Here is a 14592-nt window from a genome sequence, read left to right as displayed (position 1 = left end):
TTGGTTTTGAATCTGGATCAACTTCGTGTTTTGGTTTTGGTTTTGGCAAAACTGCCCTTGAGTGTTTTGGTTTTGGGTCTGGATTAACTGCGTGTTTTGGTTTTGGCTTTGGATCTCAATTTTTTTCTCTAAAATCCCTATTTGTTTCTGCTAAAATCACATGTTTTTGCCTTCCCCCCCCCCCCCTACATTATTATTAACCTCAATAACACTAATTTTAAGTCATTTGCAGTCAATTTCGACCACCTCACAGGTCACAATATTATTTTCATGCACTTTCAAACAAAGACTGCAGATTTAGAAGACCAAGCTTGCCAGACCTATTATTTGTATTTCAGCAATGACTATTAGCAATGGAGCAATGGAGCTCTCCTGAATGTCACTGGAAACTTTGAAGAACACTGCTACCCCTCCTCTTTCTTTTCTCCCTATGATGCTGCCCAACTGCACTAGAGGCTGCCAAGAACTGTGCTACCCCTTCTGTGTCCCTCTGTGAAATGGCACTGGATCGCCGTGGAGGGCGGTACTTATAGAATCCAAAGCTCCCGAGATCCGACGACGTAACAATGACGTTTTGCCTCGTTTTCAATTCCGAGGGCGCGTGAAAGTACCGAGCCGTCTCGGCTCAGTATTTGGATCTGCAAAGTTCGGGTGTGTTGGTTTCTCGAGGAACCGAGTCTGAGCATCTCTAATATTTTATAACGTGTAATCCCTCTATCTTGCGGGGCAAGAAACAGATTTGCTTGTTCCTGAATTCACCACTGGAATTCCAGGATGGTATTGACAACCAGTTGAATGTGTAATAGGGTACCCTGAGGCTCATTTGCGAACTCTGTGATCGCTATTGTAATCTAAGAGATTGTAGCCCAGCTTTACTTGTATAGAATAACCCCTGTCTCGTCTCTTTCTCAGACACCCACCACTCTGGGGAACACCGCCTCTATCAACATGGAGGGACTCCGCTGCCAGTATAAGATAAACCTGACTGCTATAGACAACGTTACTGTATACAGAAAAAAAGGTCAGAATGTACCCTGAATTCCTCATGATCTAACACAGTTAACATATGAATCTATTTCAACAATTCTTCAATTGACTATTGTCTAGTAAAATATATGGCGATAACATGGGTTGAACGTAACCATTATTCTTCCTGAGACGGCAACGAAAATGGTACCAGTCTGTGCACAAACATAACCCACCTAAATGCTTTCTGCCCCTGACTAGCAGAACAGTCTGTGGTGTAAATACATCAAACCTTCAATAAAAAGGAAAAGTGGAGGTGTTGCCCATAGCAACCAATCAAGTCCTAGCTATCATATTATAGAATGTTCTAGATAAATGATAGCTAGATTCTGATTGGTTGCTGTGGGCAACACCTCAAGTTCTCCTTTTTAGAAGGTTTGATAAATCTAACCCAGTGTCCCTTTTCTGGGACTTTCACCATTTGGAAAACGCAGCACCCTAATTCTACCTGGAGAATACAAAATTGTGTGGGATCTGTCTTATGATTTGACAGCACAGCCAATTGGAAGCTGCTGGACACATCTCTCATCCAATCAGGTTCTTCCTGTTTAGGAAACGCGGATTAGAAACCTGTGGATGGAACTTAGAGGTCTATTATGATAGTTCTACCTGATGTTTAGTAAATTTGCTGCAATAAAAGTTTGTAATTTTGTACGTAGGTTAGTAAATTACCCTCATTATGTGAATATGTTCGATATGAATCAGCCTGGATAAACTACAGGCTTTGTCCAAATGTGCCATTGGTTCTGAAGAGCAATATTAAGGCATCATTTGATTGTTTGCTTGCTTTTTTTAAAAAAAAAGTAGAGGGCATTATAATTGTTCAGTTAGATGTTCTATTATAATGTCAAATATTAGAAAAAAATTAAAGAGTCGATACTGGACGTTCTACAGCTTATATTACACAGAATGAACACATTGAAAATGATACATTGCTGATATATTGTTGAAAAGAAGATTTTCTTCATCTCAGCCCTTTTGGGCTGTTTCAGGGGTTGTCAAACTGCGGACAACGCGATCCACGTTTGGTGGACTTGTTCCAAAGTTCAGGCGATATGCTCTCTTGATGTGTACACTTGTAGCCACCCATTTTTTATGGCATGGAGAGCCTCAACATTGCCTTAAATCCCAATTATTCAACACTTTTCCTTGTGGTGCTTTTAGTTATAGGAGCTAAGCAGAACTACGAGTGTTTTGGCAGTTAGCTGGATACAATGCCCGATCTTCTCCTTTTCCCTAACTGCTTGTGGCCTCTCCATTTTTCCCCATATGTATTGATGGTCATTTTAAGTAGGACATTTGTTAGAAATACATTTATTGCCATTTTGAAATATTTGGATATCACTCTTGTTCCTTTGTGTGTATATAAAACTGGTATGTTTCCCGACAATTCAGCCATGGGTCACACATCACTAGATACGTTTCAGAAGACGATTCCAATTATTGCAATGCTGTAACTTAGTATATCTCTAGTAATTAACCCTACTATGAGGACATAACTATGAGACAGAGACAGTTCATGCACAAAGAGGATGCTGTTTTCTTACCACTAATCTTGTTCCAATCAGGAGAAGAATTCAGCGGTCACAGAGATTTTGAACGCACAGACTTTGGGAATACCATCTCGGGTGTGTACAGCACAATGCTGTTCTCAGCCAGTGGAGGCACTTTAACCGACGGGTATTACTTATGTCGTCAAACGTGCGTCCAGGACTCCTGCTGTGATGGCTTCATACTCAGTCGGATCATATTAAATCAAGGTAATGTCTAACATCTTCAAATTGTCTTTTGAATTGTCAGTAAGAAATAAAAGAAATGCCAGTGGATGGAGAAAGAAGAAGTAATTAACTACTATAGTATATATAGCAGTTATATATATATATATATATATATATATATATATATATATATATATATATACAAGTTAACCCGTGCATGATACTCATGCATTCTAGTCAAATCAAGATACTTAAGGTCTTAAAAAGGTTCTTGTCATGCATTTGGGCCTAGCCCAGGCCTGACTATTCTATTTTTTTGGGCAAATAATGTCAGTATACCAAATTTCAGGTCAATTGGATGAGCCCTTTCTGAGAAAATAGTTTTTCACACACACACACACACACACACACACACACACACACACACACACACACACACACTAACGCACGCCTCTACACATGTGTGTTCATGAGGTAAAATTACCTCACAAAAATGAGTTTGAGCCCTACCAAATTTCAGCCCTTTTTGATTTTTTTTCCTCACACACACTAAGAATTTAGTAGGTCAGTGTATAACTCTGCCCAGCAGGTGGCGCTGCAACTTGGTTTTTTTTTCCCACACACAGACGCCACTAAGTATTTATATATTAGATAAAAATCTATATATACATATTAGCAAAGGGTCGTGTTTAGCTCGTAATCCACAGAGAATGGATGCAAACAGTGTTACACATTTGTGCAACAGTGCACATAGGTTAAAGATGAACAGGTGGAGGACATGTGTGTAACAAAATAATGGTATAGAATCTCATTTAACTTCCATGGATTGGAAGTGCCTTTTCCCACAGCAGGCTGACAGGGTGTGTCTGAAGTCAGAGCAAACAGAGCAGCTGATGAGAACTCCTTTAAAAAGGAAGGTGGGCGTGTCAACTACTCATCAAGTTAGGGCTGTGAGAGGAGTGTCAGGTATAAAAACCTGTTTCGTTTACTGTTCAGGGTGACCGATGCTAGAAAAGCTGGCCGGTGTCTAGAGAGCTGGTCTGTACAGTTTCTTGTAACCTTAAACAAGAAATAAACAAAGGATCTTTATTTTGTCAAATACCTTACCATCCTGACATTAAACCTAAGTAAAAATACAAGAAGTTGTTTGTGTGTGTTTCACCGGACGTGTGCTCTTGCCACAATAGTAGTGCTCTGGTTCTACAGTATTGTTTAACAAATGTAACGTGGCATATTTAGTAGTCGTCAGTGGCAGTCTGTATTCATCCCTAGGACACAGTGACCGCTCGTATATATGATGTATAGTGCAGAATACCTTGGTATTGCACTTTGGTGGTCTGCCCTGCACACAGTAAGTTGCACGCTTACTCTTCGCACTCTGGAAGTAACTTTAGAAACTAGAATTGCGCCCAGATGTGCGGAGATTTAGAACAATCTGAAGATGCCTCTCTGCTAATATGTAAACATCACATTAAATGTTCAGCCACTTTAGAACTACACCATTCATTAAATCCATTTTGTTCTGTATTATTTCTAAAATACTGCTGAGTTTAGCCTCAGTAATGGCTTACATTCATCATGAGAGTGAGCAGATATTGGGACTGTCTTTGTTACATGTTTCACCTTTGTGTAGTAGAAGGTTATCTATACCTTGGAAACAAGTGCACGTAAAATGCTCCTCTATGTCAAAGAGGAACTGGAGGGTAAGACATGCGTCCCATTATATAAAATATTATATAGGATGAGACGTGATCTTCTCTAGCCCAGAGCTGGGGCAAAAAGCAAGTCCTTATGCAAACTAGAAATGTCTGTGCACCCCTTTGTGCAAAGAAATGCACCATCTTCACCCCGGAAATCCTGTGTTTACGCTGCTCCATAAATGTAAGCCCCTACTCCGCGCTTACCACTCTGCACCCAAATCCTCTAACCGCTGCACTTTCTATGAAATGAACTGTGAGCACTTAGCCAACACTGTATCCTGGGATACATCAATCAATGAGTCTTCTTTATCTTGTTCAAAGTAGTCCCTGCCGGAGCACTCAGCACCATGGACAGGGTCCGCACTATCATTAGGGGAGCTCAGGCTGTCGCTTAGAGCGCCAACATTTTGGGAAGAGCTTAAAACATTGAGGTCCTGAATGTAAATTGCTAGTTTGTTTTAAAACGTACGTAAATCGGGTATACGCATGTCCGTATTCAACTAGTAGCGGATCTAAATACACATTTGTTGTTGAATACGAGTCTAGGTCCGCTCTGCTCTAACAGACAATACACTGCAGGATACGTCCAACACATATGTGGAATATAAAGTCACAAAAGAGCGCACAAAAAAAAATCTTTTAATGTCATCTGTTAATAATATAGTAATTACTTACAAAACATTAAACAAAATAACGTTTTTTGTCTCACGTAGCTTAGAGAGTTAGGCAAGACCAGTGAGAGGGGCAGTGCCCAGGGTGCAAAGCAGAAGGGGGGGGGGGGCGCTGCATTTTATTTTAGGTTCATTATATTATACTTCATTATAATTTAGGGCTTGGGACCGCATTTTTCCTTTCTTGCTCCAGACGCTAAAATTTCTAGTTACGGCTCTGGAATTAGGGGGAGATTCAATTTGGTGTGAGGTTTTCTCCAGAACGTTCATGGAGACACCTCACATCGGAGGTTTTACAGGAATCTCCGCTCATTTTGTCCTCGCATCCCTTAGAGGTGCACAGAAAAATTAGCAGAGATTCCTACCGTACTGGCTAGCAATAGGCACAGAGAACACCGTGGCGATGCTCAGCTGCACCTCGCGTTGAACTGAATTTCCCCCTTAATGCAGCATAATTTTGGAGCTGATTTAAAAAAACACAAGACAATGTATAGGCATTAAACTTATACTTTCTGTTCCATTGGACTAGTAAACTGTACCTGTTTACAGTTACAGGGTCAAAAAAATGGATTTTTGAATTTAACGTAAAATAAATTTCTCTGGGGGGAATTCAAATAGCCGCGATGTTCCTCAGAACATCGCGGCTGCGCACTTTTTCAGTTACTGCGGTACAAATCTCCGCTCATTTTTCCTCGCACCTCTATGGTGGAATGGTAGCGAGACACTTTGCGGCTTATTGAGCCCCCCCCCTTTAAATTAATTTGGGGGACACTGCTAACCACAGGGTATAGAAGGCACTGTGCTGGAGTAGAAGGCACTGGTCATACTACTGTCAGAGAAGACGGCGCGGAAAGCTGCTGTAGCAAACAATACCATAGTCAAAAGATACATACACGCATTACACAAATATAATGATAATGTAGTGATTCTAACTCCCCTCAATACAAGGGCACCCAGGGCTGTACACTGGGTCCTAAGATCAAAATATAAAGAGTAACCCAGTTGAAAAAGTACAGAAATTTGGAAAATAATACAATGCACAATAAGGCAATCCTGGAAATAAAATTTGAAGAGCTAAATATTTCAAGGACATGACATTCGGATGAATTAGTTCCAGTGTAAGCGGAGAATTTAGATGAATACGTTTCCTGGAATCAGTGAGGACCCCATGAGAGGAGCAGATGCGCTGCGTTCTGTCTTCATTGCAAGTTTAAAGAAACAATTATCAAGAAGAATATTAATTGATGTTGTTGATCTTGGGCGAGATCGTCAACGCCCAAAGATGTGCAATGTCAGCTTTTATTAAACAAGAGGTTGAATCTCATCTGCTCTCCTTATGCAGGAAATATATTGATCTGTTTTGTGTACTTTTCAGGACATTGCACATTGCTGATTACTTTGAAGTGTATGATGATACTGAATTAATTAATACTTCATTTAGGATCAGAGTCCACAACAAACATTTTGAATGCTCATATGTTATTTATTTACAATTTAAATATATTTTGATAGCACAGTGATGCGGAATGTACTTTCACTCTTCAGGTTTAATCACTTTTTACTGCATTTTACCATCCTCGCAATTACATATTAATTTAATTTAGAATGTAAGCTCTCATGGCAAGGTCCTCTACATCATATCTGTACTCTATGGCTCATATCTGCCCATTCTCTGTCTGTGTTATGATGAATTATTTTTGTATGACATTGGATTTGTTAATTACATCCATGCATTTATTATTCTGCTACTCTGTATCCATTGTTGTTCTATATGTACTTATGGCATTTTGTGCTATGTTTCATTTCCTATGTACTGCGCAAACCTTGTGGTACATTATAAATAAATAAATTAATAATAATAATAATAATAATATATTCTTATTATTTATGCTGAACACATAAAAATGTCAGGGTCTGTTTATAATAATCGTAGGAGAATGGACAAAGTGCTGTTAATAGTTAATTGTAAAGCGCTACGGAATTTGCTGGCGCTATATAAATAAATGTTGATGTTGATGTTAATACATTAACTACTGTTCCTATATTGGTAGGTCATCGTGGTGATTGCAACTCACTGTAGTAGCCAGTAACACAAAATAAGGAGCTTAAAGGGGTTTCCAATTTTGCAACTACTCCCCTCTCTAGTTAGTTCCTCCCTCTTGGAGCACATGGTTGGCGGTTTTGCCCCGGGATAGTCTCCTTTACCTAATAAGAGCTGGGAGATCAAAGCGCTTTGGGTGCTGAATTTAGTCGGCTCGGACATTATAGAGTGAATGCATCGCCTGATTGGCTGGACTTGTCTCCTGCCCAATAATAGGCCACATTCACTTCTTTAATCCCATCCTGGCAAATTTGAATCTCCTGCCCAGCTCCCCGAGCCGTGCTCAGAGCGGTCTGATGTGTTCCCGAAACTCTTCTCTGGTAACAGTAGGTGTCTTAGGTATTTGACTAAAGAAATTAAATCCACAGGTGTCACTGTTCCAGGTTGAATGAGGTTCTTTCGGGTTTCAAAGAGTTAATGACTCATGAATGTAAGATTTATTTTGAAGTTTACCTTTATACTTACAATAAACATAACATAAAAGAAAAAGTAAATCAAATACTTAGCTTCCAATATGTTCAAGTAACAGTCAGTTTCCAGGACCCCTCATTCACATGAAAGCTGGAAAAACAATAGGCACTTATACTCAGAGAACAAAGGGTCTTAGGGGCATGTTCAACTGTCAGATTGTTTTGTCCCGTTAAAAAAAAAAGTTCCGCGCAGGTTTTTTCCGGCAATAGCGACCGTTTGGAGTTAGCGCAGCGGGAAAACTCGTGCAATTCAATTGCAAAAGAGGTAACGCTGCCCCCGTGCGTTAAAAATTGTGTTTGCGAGACTTTAGGGGAGTGAAGGGGAGTTTTAACGCTGTCATGTATAAGACAAAAAAAAGGTTTTGCATACATTTCCATACATTAGATTGCATTACACATTGATAATATCTACATTACAGTACTTTATTTAGCATATTTTAAATTGATTTAGTTTTTACCATACAGACATATATACCATATCAAAACACATTACTACATTCATATTTGTACCAAAAACATACAAAAATATAATTAATTAGTGATTTTATTTATTTTTGTTTTTATTTTTTTATTTCATTTTTTTTTTTTTTACAAGAAAATCAACTTACACAAGTTAGGCATTAGTGATAAACATAAGTTTAACTTTTTTTCAACATTATTACATGATTTCAACTACTTTTCAGAGGGTTTTTATTTTAAACACACCCCAAGGAGCTGCGAGATAAAATAGTATATTTTCCTGTTTAACGTGCCGCGTTAAAAAACAATTGAATAGCTTTTAACGCAGCTGCCTCTCGCACACCCTATACTATCAATATACCTTCTACTGGAGCGCGAGAGGACCGTTTCATAAAAAAAACAAAACGTAGCACTAACAATGGAATTGAATTGCGGGTAAAGTTAACACGCTCGAAAATGATGAAAAACAGCGGGAAAATGACTTAACATGCTCTAAATAAAATACTCGCTGACAATTGAATATGCCCCTTAGAATTAACTTACATATAAGGCTATGAATATATTTTCAGACTCGCTATTGGTACATTAGTGATAAGAAAGAATATATTCTTACTCATGTGCATCTGAGAAACCGCCCTGGCATAATATGTGGATATGTCTTGGTCCAGCCTTTGATCAGAGAAGCATTTTACCATACACACAGAAAAGTATGAATACAACTGCACTAAGAATTTTGAATTCTGTACATATTAACAAAGGGATCATTGATCCTCATGTTTGTAGTCATTTAGCCTCTGTGTGAATTTACACTGGACAAAGCAGGGGCGGACCCAGACATTTGCCCTACCCGGGGCGATTTTAGGGGGGCGATTTAGGCCCCGCCCCCTTTCTGTGTTCTAAGGCTGCCGGCGGTTGCACAGTATGTGCAGGTCCGTTCAGCAGTGAAAGCGTGCTGTCCCGCTGCTCTGATTGTGTTTAAAACACAATCAGAGCAGCCGGGCAGCATACTGTCACTGCTGAACGGACCTGCACAGTGTGCAGCTGTCGGCAGCAAGCCCCCTGGATCCGCCACTGGGACAAAGACACCCATGTAAGCAGTAGTGTCCTCACTAAACTCAGTGCATTGGAAATTATAGTGTTGGATAAACTCAGCTTGCTAGGAAAAAACATTGTACAGGATTGTACCGAGCAGCAGATTCTTCAGTGTGAACTTCTCACTTGATTATATACCACTTTCAGGTGAGCTTAATTTTTTACTGGATCGTATACGCCCCACTGCAACTTTTACTTAATACTTTGCTTATCTTCCTGGCTTTCATCTGTGTATTTTTACTCTGTGTTTATGTCAGCAGACAGTTGTTTATTTCTGACACAAGATCCAGAGGGCGGTTTTGTGCCTCATCCAAGCTCAACACAAATAAACAGTTCTCCCAGATGACACCAAGTTCATCAGAAAAACATAGATAGCAGTCAGCCAAAGCCACGTATTTCATAAAAGTTGAAGGAGGTCATGTTTATATTCTCCATTTTAAAAATAGGCCTGTGTATATTACAGATTCAAGCTGAAATAGCATTAGATACTGAGACTTTGCAGTGAGCCATAGAGTGCTACACCACTGGTGGCACTAGTAAAATACTATGTTAATGTCAGACTTTTTATTACCCTGCATAAATACACTCATGGACCTATGTGATCTCCTATATAGAGTGCTACATAAATATCAGTCCAAACGCCCAATGTTGTCATTCTGCTGTAAAACGAATTCTGTAAAAGGTAAAACTGCACGTGTAATATTGATTAATGATGGTAATGAATACTTTTTAGACTGATTACTAAGTGAAGATTGTGTTCCTTACACTGGAAATCATGTATTGTGCAGAATGACGGTTTCATACACCAAGCTCAGGAGTCACGTATGCGTCAAGTTGATAATGTGTAAAAGATGACATTAGTAAATAAGCTTCATGTGTCCAGCGGAAACTTAGCTTTATCCTGTGGATTACAATTTAGCCCCGGGGTGACTCTGCCTATTGTAAAGTGACCCTAATCTACAGTCATTTCTTCTAAAGCATCTAACCTGATCATGTTGGAGTGATCCTTGTTGCATTGTTCAGTCAGTATGAGTGAAAAATAGGTTCATTTATAGAACATTAATGTATTCAGGATCTGTGACCTTGTTACAAATGCAATCTATAACACAGACCTTGCCCTGATTTATGATTTTTGTAATACTGCACGGAAGATTCTCATAATAGAGACAAATGTAACGTCTCCCTTTATATTGTAGTCTGAGTGCATGGGAATGGAGATGGAAGTTATATGGGGCAGCCCGGTGGCGTAGTGGTTAGCATTTCAATTGTCAAAACAGGGCCTTATCTGTGTGGGATTTGTATGTTCTCCCCGTGTTTGCGTGGGTTTCCTCCGAGTGCTCTGGTTTCCTCCCACACTCCAAAAACATACTAGTAGGTTAATTGGCTTTTGGTGATGATGATGATTATGTGGCACTATAGCAAAAATGATACACTTGTCCTCCAAGAGCTTATATTTATCATATTTGGATTTATTATATATTCATTCTTACTGCACCTTTAGGATATTGTACATTGGCGGGTAGATTTATCAAACCTACTAAAACTGAAAAGTGGAGATGTTGCCCGTAGCAACCAATCAGATTCTAGCTATCACTTTCTAGAATGTATTGGGTAAATGATAGTTAGAATATGATTGGTTGCTATGGGCAACACCTCCACTTTTCAGTTTTAGAAGATTTGCTAAGTGTACCCTTGTGTGTTCACACGTACAAGTAATATGATTTGCAGTTATTCAACTCTCAATATAATTTCTAATTTACTTCCTAAAGCGGTTAATGGGTAAGTAAGGTACTCAGGAGCAATAAAACTTTTTGTGATTAAAAAAGACTTTTACTATAGTATTTAATAGTACATTTTTCAAGGTTATAATGAGCAACAAAAAAGCCTCTTTAGGGTAAATACCATAAAAGTCTTCTTCAAACAGAAGGTATTCACAGGCTTTCATCATCATCATCATCATTTATTTATATAGCGCCACTAATTCCGCAGCGATGTACAGAGAACTCACTCACATCAGTCCCTGCCCCATTGGAGCTTACAGTGTAACTTCTCCAACATACATAGAGAGAGACTAGGGTCAGCCAATTAATCTACCAGTATGTTTTTTTTTGAGTGTGGCAGGAAACTGGAACACCCGGAGAAAACCCACGCAAACACGGGGAGAACATACAAATTCCACACAGATAAGGCCATGGTCGGGAATCGAACTCATGACCCCAGTGCTGTGAGGCAGAAGTGCTAACCACTGAGCCACCGTGCTGCCCCAGGCTTTTAGCATTTACCTTCAAGGCAAATGGCTGATCGGCTAATCAGCTGATCAGTGTAGGAAAACTTGTGATTGGCTGAGGCTCAGAACATTTATTTATTTTGGTTTCCATGCGTGATAAAAGATAATGTAACCTCTCTTTACCGGTATTGGTTATTGACTCAATGTCCCCTTATGGTTTATAATACAGGCACCACCCTCTGCGGGCTGCTCAGGTCTCCGGATGTTTTGCTGTGTGGTGTGAATGACTGGAGCACAGAGTCTAAGCTTGGTGGTGACGGAGTCTGCAGAGGAGTCAGATCTAACAAGAAGCAGAAAATGTTCTCATTCTTCTTGGGGGGACAAGAATTCACCGGAAGTAAGTTATCAAATTTACAGGAGGGGGAGACGTACAATTTGGGTTGACCCAATAAAAATTCACATTACCCTGTGGCATAATGATTTGCAAGGTTTAGTATTCACTTTTCTGCCAGCTCATGGTGGCAAAACACAATTGAAGCTTATCAGCAGAACAAAGGGGGAAATGTTTTGCGAGGTGCAGCGGCATTGTTTCAGCAAAGTGACAATAAACATTTGTGGCTACACAGTAAATTATATAGTAATGAGTAGAGGAGCGAGAGTGATGTGAGAGCTCAGACAGCTATCATTTCAAACTGACTTGCTACACGTCAGCTGAAATCTCCAGCTCACAAGTAGATAGGTTGGAAACAACGACTCGTCCTCTACAGAATCCGTTAAAGTGCTAAAGGCGAGTCCCACTTGTCCTCTGCATTTAAGTGATTTTCTTTAACTAGCGGAGGAAAGGAATGTGGCCTCACAGGACGCGCACTGTCTATTAAAGTCAATGGGAAATGCCAGGGATCAGGGGAGTCTGTTTTAGAGCCTTTATCTTCCTATTCTTGGCACTTACAAAGATGGAGGTCCCCTATATCAATGATATTATTTATACTACCAGAAGATAGCAGAGAAATTGATGGCACTGTGTCATCTTATTTGATTAGTTGTAGAGAGATAATTAATATTTTCATGAGGATTTTCCACGCTTCTCTGTAGTGAAGTATAATATGAAACTTTGCCTATTTCGCAGGTTAACCCCTTCCTTGTAGGATTAACTGCGCCCTACATCCTTCCTGCTTTTTTCTGCTTATAGTTAATATGGATGCAGACAATTTAGTGCCGTGGTGGCTCTCAATCATTTCAATAAATGAAAAAAAAAAAAATTCTCAACAGATTTACTTATCTCCGTGTGTTTTAGTTGGCATTTATGAAATATTATATGAATATAAAAGCAGTATTTTTAGTGTATAGTATAGTGCATTTATAGTATATAGTGTAGTATATATTTTGCTTTCTATTGTAACTTACAGTAGTTCTGCTATAAAAGTGACTGAAAAAGTAAAGTTATTCACTCCTCTTTGTAGGTTATTCTCTGTTGTCTCAAAGTATCGGTATGGTGGAATACAACACGGAGCTGAGCGATGAGACAAAGGAGGAAATCCAGGCTCTGTTCTCTGTTTTCCAGCGGGTTTTCCTGAGAAGAGGTAACGTCTTGTAGAGCTCAGCCAGTATCTGTACAGCAAAGCTCACGGTTTAGTCCGGATTATTGTTGTATATTTACTGTACAATAACATTGACTGCACGAGGAAGACTCTGTTAGTCTCATGTCCTATAACTCTTCTCTCTGCTAAACAGTCTGTGAGATGAGAATTATAACAGCTTAATGTTATTAATGGCTGCATAGAGAATCAGGAGCATAAGAAAGAGGTTGTGAGACCTGCATCCAAGATACTTGAGGTGTTGGTTAAATATCAAAAATATGGAAACAAACTCACTTTATGTCGGCAGCAGGTCTGGTCCACACACCGGCTGCAGCGATGCTGACTAATCACTGGGGCAAAGTCAGTCTTAGGGGTAAATGTATCAAGCTGAGAGTTTTCCGGCGGGTTTGAAAAATGGAGATGTTGCCTATAGCAACCAATCAGATTCTAGCTATCATTTTGTAGAATGTACTAAATAAATGATAGCTAGAATGTGATTGGTTTTTCAAACCTGTCGGAAAACTCTCAGCTTGATACATTTACCCCTTAGTCTCTTTTGCCCATCTCTATTAATTTGCCCTCCATTAAATGATCATAAGATTTAGTTCTCATTTTACCCTAACTTTGTGCTATTGATGAACACAGACAGGTGAAGGTGATGTTTTATAATGTTTGCATCAGACTGGTCAGTTTTAGCCAGTGGTGTAGTAACAAGGGTTGACAATCAGGTCCAGAGGATACGTAGATCCGGGCTAGAACCTCTTTGCAGCCATCTGCCAACGTCTGACTGTCGAGATGCCAGATGCCTTCTCCTCTCCCCTCTACATTGACACCTGTTGGATTGAGGAGTGGCGTTCAGTAGACATTGTCCCACCCAGAAGCTCCATGTGTCTGTCTTCAGATTCTGAGCTCATTCAGAGTAGAGAGACTGTGATCGCTCTAAATGAGCCAAGAACCTCCAGACATTTACATGGAGTTTCCAAGCAGAAGTGAAGAACCCGATGTGCCCAGGAACAGGTATATAGGCAATGACTGTGGGATCTCTGGGAGATGGGACAAGGGGAGGTTTCTAAGAAAGGGGGGAACGCTAGGCTACAATTGTCTCCGGTACAGAGGGCATCACTATGCAGGGAGGGAGTGTGGACAAAGAGCGCTATTACTGTGCAAGGAAGTCTGCTTGCATTGCCCATTATACTGTATATTGCGGGTTAAGAGGGTCCTTTCGTTATGCCACTATTCTTACCACTCTTTTCAGTGCCAGTCACAGTGCATGTTCTAACATGTCACAAAGGATTGGCTTTACTCACAGCTCCTACCACTCCCCAGAACAGCCCAAAAATCCAGGAACATTAGAATGAATGAAAAAATCTGAAAAAAGAAGAGTAAGCTTCAAACCTTGTCTGATCATCTCCCCTTTAATGGTATAAAAGGCCCACACTTCATCATATTGCCCTTGCCCTATGCCTGGATCAATGCATGTTAGCACACGCTTACACCACAACCCAACCGTTCCTCACCTGTATTTGGAAGCTTGTACCGTTGCTGTCTTTT

General features: G+C 39.9%; 1 protein-coding gene across 1 annotated transcript in view; it reads left to right on the top strand.

Annotated features, from left to right (window-relative positions):
* The window catches only part of TG (thyroglobulin), a 186108-nt gene that overhangs the window by 65153 nt on the left and 106363 nt on the right, over positions 1-14592 (top strand). The window contains exons 25-28 of the mRNA XM_075211467.1: positions 913-1021; positions 2595-2786; positions 11694-11861; positions 12925-13044. Of these exons, the coding sequence (XP_075067568.1) occupies positions 913-1021; positions 2595-2786; positions 11694-11861; positions 12925-13044 (589 nt within the window). The remainder of the gene's footprint in view (positions 1-912; positions 1022-2594; positions 2787-11693; positions 11862-12924; positions 13045-14592) is intronic.

The sequence above is a fragment of the Mixophyes fleayi genome, chromosome 5 (assembly GCF_038048845.1).
Source record: "Mixophyes fleayi isolate aMixFle1 chromosome 5, aMixFle1.hap1, whole genome shotgun sequence".
In the NCBI taxonomy this organism is placed as follows: Eukaryota; Metazoa; Chordata; class Amphibia; order Anura; family Limnodynastidae; genus Mixophyes; species Mixophyes fleayi.
Note: the sequence above shows the minus strand (reverse complement) of the source record. Positions and strands in the feature narration are given on the sequence as shown.